General features: G+C 35.2%; 1 protein-coding gene across 1 annotated transcript; it reads left to right on the forward strand.

Annotated features, from left to right (window-relative positions):
* Positions 1-3,104: 3,104 nt before the first annotated feature.
* On the forward strand, positions 3,105-9,893 carry stmnd1 (stathmin domain containing 1). Its single transcript, XM_002665594.7, has 5 exons — positions 3,105-3,299; positions 4,999-5,149; positions 5,491-5,615; positions 7,960-8,091; positions 8,354-9,893. Exons 1-5 carry the CDS (start codon positions 3,159-3,161, stop codon positions 8,588-8,590), a joined length of 786 nt encoding a protein of 261 aa, XP_002665640.3. The 5' UTR covers positions 3,105-3,158; the 3' UTR covers positions 8,591-9,893.
* Positions 9,894-10,402: the final 509 nt, after the last annotated feature.

A 10,402-nucleotide genomic window follows, 5' to 3' on the forward strand; every position in this document is an offset into this window, starting at 1 on the left:
TGGTTAAAAATGTGTTGGAAACAATCTTCTCTCCGTTAAACAAAAAATATTTATACAGGGGGACTAATATTTCAGGAGGGCTAATAATTTTGTATATAGAGTTAATCATCTAAGATGTGTTAGAAATTGGGGGAAAATATAGTAATTATATTTGTAAATAGTATTTCTGAATTTTTTAGTTATAGAAAAGAAAACCTATAAACTCATTATTTGTATGAAAAGTTACTGTATATTAGTAATTATTATAAATATTCCTTATTAATTAAAGAAATCATCTTTTCTAGACTACAAAAATCCCTAGAATCATGTTCAAAGAAGGCAATTTGTTAATTTCCTCAAAATGTAATTTTTTATTAGTGATATGCATTGCTAAAAACTGGGCAAAGATGAATCACGATTAATCATGACCTAAATGAAGGTTTGTTTTGACATACTGTTTGTTTGTACTGTTTATATGTATATATAAAGCTACACATGCATGCATGTAATAATAATAATAATAATAATAATAATAATAATTCCTTACATTTATATAGCTCTTTTCTGGACACTCAAAGTGCTTTACACATTGGGGGGGGGGGGGGGGGTATTTGCTCATCCACCATCAGTGTGCAGCATCCACCTGGATGACGCAACGGCAACCATATTGCGCTAAACCGCACACCACCCACCAACTGATTGGTGGAGAGGAGACAGTGATGAAGCCAATTATGATATGGGGAGGGTTAGGAGGCCATGATGGACAGAGGCCAGTGGGCAAATTTGGCCAGGATGTCAGGGTTAAACCCCTACATCCTGGAATTATTAACAACCACAGAGAGTCAGGACCTCAGTTTAACGTCTCGTCCGAAAGACGGCGCTCACTGAGCAGTATAGAGTCTCCTTCACTATACTGGGGCATGAGGACCCACACAGACCGCAGGTTGAGCGCCTCCTGCTGGCCTCACTAACATCACTTCTTTAATCCTATATTTGCTTCATATCTCTATCCACCATATCCTTGAGAAATTATTTATATTTAAATATAAAAATTGTATATGATATAAAGTATATATAAATTTTAATATCAATGGCAAAAATTTTGTATAGCTGTATAGTATAATACGCACGCATCTTATGTCAAAACAAACTCATATTTACATGTGACTAATTGCAATTAATCTACCAAAAAATTTTATTTTGAGCAATATATTTTATTAATAATATTAAGTTTTTATTTTCCCCATTGTGGTGTAAATATGCGGATTTGGCAACACAGCTCAACGCCCTGCTTCAGTGCTCCTGATTGGCTGATGAAGGCGTGACGCTGTATGAGTTTCTCCCATTCACAGGGCTCAGATTCAGGATGTTCACTGGAGGGCAGAGAGAAACTAAACCTTGAAGAAAAAACTGAGAGAAGCAACACCTCCATCTGCTGGCGGATATCACACGAGGAAACTGGACATTTGGAGAGAGATCTGATTTCAGATGTTCACTCACTGTCAATGATATCCTCTGTTTGTTTGTTTTTTAGTCCAATCCAAGAATATAGAAAACAAAAAGGACTTTGGTCTAAATCAGTAAACTGGCTATAAAATAAATCAGATTTAGTTTAAGTATGATTAAATTAAATGTATCTGTTCTTTCATTCATTTTCCTTAAGCTTTGGTCTCTTTTACACAGTGGAATGAATTGCCAACTATTTCAGTGTAACCCTGCCAGTCCCACTGCACCCAACCTGCTCCGAGCTGGGACTGTAGCAGCAACCTTCCGCATGGGGGTCAGTTGCTCTACCAAAGAGGCTAAAGATGTTTTAAGCAGCGGATGCCCTTCCAGCCACAACCCAGGACTGGGAAGCACCCATACACACTCACATTCACACACTATGGCCAAGTTACTTCATTAATTCCCCTATAGGGCATGTGTTTGGACTGTGGGGGAAACTGGAACACCCGGAACCACGCCAACACGGGGAGAGCATGCAAACTCCACACAGCCGGAACTTAAACCAGCGACCTTCTTGCTGTGAGGCCACAGTGCTAACCACTGAGACACCGTGTCACCATGTTAATGAAGCACCTGTCAAAAAACAATGCTTTGACATCATTATAACACATTATATCTCCATGTTTCTTCAACACCAAACACTGAGATAATTTCCTTTGACACGCTATGAAGCACAATTACAGGCCTGAATAGTGGATTATTCTCACAACCACACACACACATGCATTTTAATAAATATACATTCATCTGATGTAGATTAAGACTGAAGAAACTTTTTACTTTTTTTCTTTCTTGCTTTCTTTCTTTCTTTTTTTTAATTCAATTTAATTCAATTCAATTCCGTAATTGCTCTATTGGCATGACAAACTGCATCACATTTATAACGTTTACATTAAAAAAAAACATACATATATTAATATATACGTTAAAATAGACAGTAAATATTACTATTACTAAAATAAATAAATAAATGAATAAATAAAATTAAATAAAAAATTAAATCAGAAAATAATAAAATAAAATAAAATAAAACAAAATTAAAATATTTTTTTTCAAAAATATAAATAAAATACAAAAAAAATATATATAAAATACATAAATAAATAATTAAATAAATATAATAATTTAAAAAATAAATAAAATAATATTAATAAAAATCGTTTTCTCTTTTTCTTTCCTTCAATTTAATTCAATTTAATAATTGCTTTATTGGCATGACAAATGTATTGGCAAAGCATTTATAAAGTTTACATTAAAAAAAAGACCATACAGATATACTGAAAAAACATAATAAATGCAGTAAATACAACAAAAAATAATGGTAGTATTACTAAAATAAAAAATAAAAATAAATAAATAAATAAAGATAACAAAAATAAAATACAAATAAATAAATAATTACATAAATAAAAATCTTTTTTGTTTGTTTCTTTCAAATCTAAAAAATAAAATAAAAAAATAATAACAATAAAAAATCTAAATCTGTTGCTTCTATTTAATATAAAATCAAGGACCATCAATTAAAATGGAGGTAAGCCGTGTTTTATTTTGAGTCTTGGCAACAGCGCAGGTGACGTGACCTCTGGAACGGGGTCAGATTTATTGTAGCAACGAATCATAGCAACACAGAGAGTCCTTGACGACGAGCCGCAGGATTCTGATCATGTGCTGGAATGCGAATGATTGAAGAAGTTTATCCGGACCCGAGAACTTCAGAAGAGCCTCACAACCAGCGAGAGACGAACATGGGATGCGGGAGCTCCAGAATCACGGTGGTCGAGCCGGTGAAAACGAGCAATCTGAACGGAAATGAGGTGGGCTGAATTCCTTTAGTGTTCCGATTTCAAATAAGTCCAATATTAAACACTCTGATGATCATCCTCATTAAAATATACTAGTCATGTAAAGTAAATACTGTCGTGCTTTTGACCCAATCTAACTTATAGTCAAGTGATGGTTGAATTAATCTGCTTTGGTAATTCAATACTGCAATACACCACAGTTATGCTATAGTATTTTTATACTATAGGTACTAAAATACGCCACAGTTTACTGTAGTAAAACTTAAGTACACCTTTTAGTTAATACTACACTATACTTTAACGTTAGCACAAGAGATGCAAAAACTTTAAGATAGTACATTCTGCAGTGTTTTTAAACCAGACTATAGTAGTACAGTATACTGAAACATTCATTTACAAATACTGTAATATATTTATACACTTCATAGTACACTGTAGTATACGCAGTTTTCTAATTTAAAGCTAATTTTTTCAGTTAAAGCTAGTTTGCTAATTTCAAGCCAGTTTGCTGTTTTAAAGCTTGATTGATCATTTAAAGCTAGTTTACTAATTATAGTTTGCTCATTTAAAGCCATTTATTAATTTTAAATCTCTAATGCTAGTTTGCTAATTTAAAAACCTGTTTGCTAATTTAAACCTTGTTTGCTTATTTAAAGCTAGTTTGCTCATTTTAGTTTGCTAATTTAAAGCCAGTTTCTTAATTTAAAGCCAGTTTGCTAATTTAAAGCTAGTTTGCTCATTTAAAGCCAGTTTCTTAATTTAAAGCCAGTTTCTCAATTTAAAGCCAGTTTGCTAATTAAAAGCTAGTTTCTTAATTTAAAGCCAGTTTCTTAATTTAAATCCAGTTTCTTAATTTAAAGCCAGTTTGCCAATTTAAAGGTAGTTTGCTAATTTAAAGCCAGTTTGCTAATTTAAACCCAGTTTCTTAATTTAAAGCCAGTTTGCTAATTTAAAGCTAGTTTTTAAATTTAAAGCCAGTTTTTTTAATTTAAAGCCAGTTTGCTAATTTAAAGCCAGTTTGCTAATTTAAAGCTAGTTTTTTGATTTAAAGCCAGTTTGCTAATTTAAAGCCAGTTTGCTAATTTAAAGCCAGTTTGCTAATTTAAAGCAAGTTTTTTAATTTAAAGCCAGTTTGCTAATTTAAAGCCAGTTTTTAAATTTAAAGCCAGTTTTTTAATTTAAAGCCAGTTTCTTAATTTAAAGCTAGTTTGCTAATTTAAAGCTAGTTTTTTATTTAAAGCCAGTTTGCTAATTTAAAGCCAGTTTTTAAATTTAAAGCCAGTTTGCTAATTTAAAGCTAGTTTGCTCGCTTAAATGATTCTCTGTTAATTTAAAGCCAGTTTGTTTATTAAAAGCTTGCTTGTTAATTTAAAGACATTTATTAATCTTAAATCTCTAAATCTAGTTTGCTTATTTAAAGCTTGTTTGCTAATTTAAAGCCAGTTCACTCATTTAAAGCTTGTTTGCTAATTTAAAGCTAGTTTGCTCATTTAAAGACAGTGTGATCAAAGCCTGTTTGCTAAATTAAAGCATGTTTGTTAATAAAAGCTAGTTTTCTAATTTAAAACCAGTTTGCTAATTTAAACCTGGTTTACTTATCCAAAATCTTTCTCCAACCAGCCTCACTGCATCACAAGAACACACCTAGTAAACCACTTAGGCTGTCAATGTTTTACAATATGCACACTGATATGTGTGTGTTGTTTTGTAGACGGACACTCTACAGTTTGATGTGGCTCAGGGAGGATCGCGTGGTGACTCCGCCATCTCCAAAATGACCATAGACAGTGGAGTCAGTCTGGATGCGGCAGAGGCGGCAGGTCTACCTGGAACTGTACCTAGACTACTACCACAACTGCAAGGTTAACAGGATAAGCTGTTTCTGTAGTACAATAAAGGGTGTACTATAGTAAAAAACTAAAGTATTTATTACAGTTTAAAGTTTGCTCATTAAAGCTTGTTTGCTAATTAAAGCTTGTTTACTTATTTAAATTGCCTAAAAGGCAAAGGTAATCCCTTAAATTACTCTTCCAGTGCTTATGACATTTAATTACTGTAACTAGTTGATACTTAGTAACTCATTACACACACGATTGATCAAGAATTAAAAATATGGAGGAAGTTAAATCGTATAAAAGTAGGATATAGTAAATAAAAATAACTCTAATATTCATTTTCGTCTGGAATGTTGTGTGAAATGCAGCCCAGACCCCAGGACACAGCGAGGAGAGACCTGAGTCCAGTGAGATCCTGGAACAGCTTCTGGCTCAGGGAATCATTCCAGCTCAACCCAAACACGGAGAAAGTGGACAATCCTACAACATCATGGTGAGCGCTGGCATGTTTCACTCTTTAAATATGCAAGATTTACATATTGCTGCTTTGATTTATTAATTATTAACTTTTTACCATCTGAAATCAACCCTTTAAGGCAAGACTGTAAAAAAATAATTTTAATTTATTTTATTTTATTTATTTTTTTTATTTAATTTAATTTTATTTTAATTTAATTTAATTTAATTTAATTTAATTTAATTTAATTTAATTTAATTTAATTTAATTATTCTTTCCATTTAAATTTTTACATTTATTTTTTTATTTTATTTATTTATTTATATTTAACTTGTTTGATTTATACATCACATTTGTTGTGTATTATGGTTTAATAAAATGTATATAATGGGGACACGGTGGCTCAGTGGTTAGCATTGTCACCTGACAGCAGGAACGTCGCTGGTCCCGGCTGGGTCCGTCGGCATTTCTGTGTTGAGTTTGCATGTTCTCCCCGTGTTGGCGTGGGCTTCCTCTGGGTGCTCCGGTTTCCCGCACAGTCCAAACACATGTGCTATAGGGCAGGGGTTCCCAAACTTTTCAGGCCGCGACCCCCAAAATGACAATGCCAGTGACTCGTGACCCCCAATATTCTCTGAGGTGGTTATAAATACAGATACCTTGCATGCAATGGCACACACACACCAATGGACCCAAGTCTATTCTTCTTTTAATTTTTATTTTATGTATGAGAGTTGTAAATGGGCCACAAAGTTTAACCAGGTGTTATGAAATCTGCTGCATCTGCACTATTGCTGTGTCTTTAATACAATGCAATTACCCCAGGGGTTGCAATCCAATAGAAGTAGTAACTATAAGCTACTATAGTAACTATATATGGTATAAACGACTATTTTTTTCTCTTCAGAAGGTTATGGATAAATATGGTAATTCTTATGGTTTAATAAAAATAAATAGATTTTTGGAAACCACCAGGCGACCCCCCTTCATTGTCCCGCGACCCCTCGGGGGGTCCCGACCCCCACTTTGAGAACCATTGCTATAGGGGAATTGAATAAACTAAATTGGTCATAGTGTATGAGTGCAAAATGAATGTTTATGGGGGTCTCCCAGTTCTGGGTTACAGCTGGAAGGTGGCCCAGGTAGCAGAGAATTCTTGCCCAGATTTGGCATAAAGCTGGCACAGCAGGCATTCGTCCGGCACTGGCATTCGGCAGGTTTGGCTGAGGTGGCATCGTCATACAGGCCGGCACTCAAGACTTGGGCCAGATATAATGTAGTATTTGGCCCAGATGTACAAAATGTATATGTGGGCCACGTAAGTTTGACCCACTTTTAAAATGCATTTAAATTATTTTTGAGTAAAGAAAAAGTTCTTCCAATCAGGTCGTTTCATGAAAAAGCACAGCCATAAAGCGAAATCTTCATGGGTTTATAAAAAAACATTGCAGTGACACATCTATATATCTGGCCCAGTTCAGGCCCAGTTATGGGTTATTAACTTGGCTGAGACTTGGCCCAGATATAGTCTATGTTTGTGAAACACCGTCGGTCCTACACCACCCAACCCGCTTCGAGCTGGCATCGATCCGGCGACCTTCCGCATGGGAGTTGGTTGCTTTAACAAGGAGGCTAAAGACTATGGCCTTTAGCATCTGTCGCTAGAGCACCTTTAAAGGTCAGAGGAGTGAGGTTTAACTTCACAGCACTCACTAGCTGGCCTCCGCTACACTCACCTCCCTAAACCTCACTCCCATCAGGGTCACGGCACCAATGTAATGCCACCGGTTTCACTCCACCCAACCCGATCCGAGCTGGTATTGAACCAGCAACCTGCCGCATGGAAGTCGGTTGCTCTACCAAGGCAGCTAAAGACCATGGCCTCTAGTGTCTGTCGCTAGAGCACCTTTAGACGTCAGAGGAGTGAGGTTTACCTGTACAGCACTCACTAGCTTGCCTCCATTACACTTGCCTCTTGTATTGAAGCCAGACTTGGTCCAGTCATGTACCGTAATTCACTGCGGCATGTGGGCCAAGCAAATGCTGATGGTGTGGGCCAGATCTGGGCCAGATAAATTTTGCTATGGGGGTTTCTTCATATCTTTTTTAGCATTCTCAAGCTTTTACAGTCAAATTACAGTCTGATACATGTGATCGTATCTTTAGCCAATCATTATTCCAAAATAACTCTCATGACTGTGTCAATGTCCTGTTTATTTAGATTAGTAATGATCTATAGTTGATTAATCCACTGGAAAATGAATGTGTCAGTGCTTTGTACAAATATCCTGCTTTTATTAGAGCGTTCATGTAGTGTGTGTGTTTGCACAATTGTTTTTGTTACACTGCGACAAATATGAATAATGTGTGTGTGTGTTAGATGGATGACACTGGGAAAGCCAGAAGCAGACCACCCGCTCGGCTGGAGTCTCTGAAAACACGCAAAGAACAAGAGATCACCAAAAAAGAGGACATCGAGATGAAGATGAGACTAGTGGAGGAGAGGAGAAAGGTGAAGCACAAACACCAGCAATCACCAGTCATACCTATCTATTTATTTGCTTTATTAGGTTGATTTAAGGTCTGGCCGAGAATAATAACACTGTAAATATACAGTGTTAGGCTTCATACTACAATTTATACAGGATAACACCCTTTAGTTGCTATATTATTGTTCAAAAACACTGGTATTTACTATAAATTACAAATTAGGAATCAGATAATTCGTTTTTACTTTTGTTGCACTCATTCGTAGCATAATCTTCTGTTTTCAGGAGAGAGAGGAGGACCTGAAGCGCAGGCTGCGGATTAAATCAGCCCGTCCTCGTAGCTCTGCCCCAGTGAACTCGGAAGGAAAGCTCGACCCAGAGGAGCTGCTCCATTCTGAACAACTTCCAGTCCCAATCAGAACCAAACATGGAGAATCTGAGGACCACGCACTCACTGATTCACCAGAACTGGAGAACGACTCTACCTTCCAGCAGAACGGAGACACAGATGAGGGCTTTTAAATCTACACATACAGGTTAAAGGGATAGTTCACGCATGAAATTAACATTTACAGCTAATTTACTCACATTCCAGGCTATTGAAGATGACTTCTTTTCGTCAGTAGAACATTAAAAGTGCAGTTTGTAGGACTGACATCTAGCGGTTAATTAGGTATTGCAGTCCAAATTCAAAATATAGGAAAGTTTTTTTTTTCACCTGGCCCTTTTATTGTGCTGAAATATAGTTGGGTAAACTGGTAGTGGGCTGGTTAAAGAGACCAAGACATATATTTCAACATGGAACTCACATTTCCAAAGTATAATAACTGACTTTAACATTGTTTTTTCAGATAAACAAGTCTGTTCACACTGCAAAATAAATGCTTTTCTTTTTTTTTTTGTCTTATTTTTAGTCTAAATATCTAAAAATTCCTAAATCAAGAAGCAAAAAAACTCTCGTATTAAGTTTTTCCTTAAAATAGGCAAAATAATCTGACAATGGGGTAAGCAAAACAATGTTGTTCTTCGTTTTGCCCACTAGTAGGAACTGTATAAACGAGCTTATTGAGCTTATTCCTCTGGATGCACGGTGGCACAGTCAGTAGCACATTCGTTTCGCAGCAAGAAGGTTGCTGGTTCAAGCCTCGGCTGGGTCAGTTGGCGTTTCTGCGTGGAGTTTGCATGTTCTCCCTGTGTTGGCGTGGGTTTCCTCTGGGTACTCTGGTTTCCTCACAGTCCAAACACATGCGCTATAGGGGAATTGAGTAGACTATATTGTCCGTAGTGAATGAGTGTGTGTGGATGTTTCCCAGTGATGAGTTGGCGCCGGAAGGGCATCCGCTGCGTAAAATATAAATAATATGTTATGAAAAATATATTTTAAAAAACATATAAAAATAATATATTGGATAAGATGGCGGTTCATTCTGCTGTGGGGACCCCTGATTAATAAAAGGTACTAAGCTGAAAAGAAAGAAGAAATTATTCTTTGTTTTATTTAATATTAACCTCATTTAATGAGAATGGTAGGCACGATGTTTACAGCACAAGACTATTCTTGGTTTAATTTTGGAGGTCGCACTTGGAGTCTCTATGTTCAGTCGTGGTCTTTATTTTTAATGTACATGTGTAAAGGTGTCAATCTGCTGCAACTAACACTATTGCTGTCATAAATCTAGCATAATAACCCTAAGGGTCACAATCCAATGCAAAAAATAATTGAAAGGCTAATGACTTTTTATTTGCATGTTTTTTTTTATGTAATTATTGAATAATAGTTTTATCTTCTTCAGGTTATGGATAAAATATGGTAATTCCAATAGTAAAAAAAAAAAAAAAAAAAAAAAAAAAAAAAAAATATATATATATATATATATATATATATATATATATATATATATATATATATATATATATATATATATATATATATATGATATTTTTAGAAATCACCAAGTGACCCCACTTATTGTGTCCCAAGGTGTCCCGACCCCCAATTTTGGGAGCTACTTGTCTAGAAAATGCTTCTTAATTTAAGGATTTTTAGATATTTGGACTAGAAACTACAAAAAAAGAAAACATGCTAAAAAAAGCATTTTTTGCAGTGCACTTAGCATGTTTCTTAAATATATGCAATATATACTGTACATGTTATGGTATTTGTATACTTTAGAAGAGTCAAAAACTCACATACAGCACTTTAAAAATAATATTCTAAGCTGAATTTGTGATCTTTGGTCATTTGTATAATGCAAGTCAATGGTGACCCGTTTTTGACATTAAAAATAAACACATGGAAACAAGTTCAAATCAATCCCACTGGCTCCTAATGAC

This window comes from Danio rerio, chromosome 19, assembly GCF_049306965.1.
Source record: "Danio rerio strain Tuebingen ecotype United States chromosome 19, GRCz12tu, whole genome shotgun sequence".
In the NCBI taxonomy this organism is placed as follows: domain Eukaryota; kingdom Metazoa; phylum Chordata; class Actinopteri; order Cypriniformes; family Danionidae; genus Danio; species Danio rerio.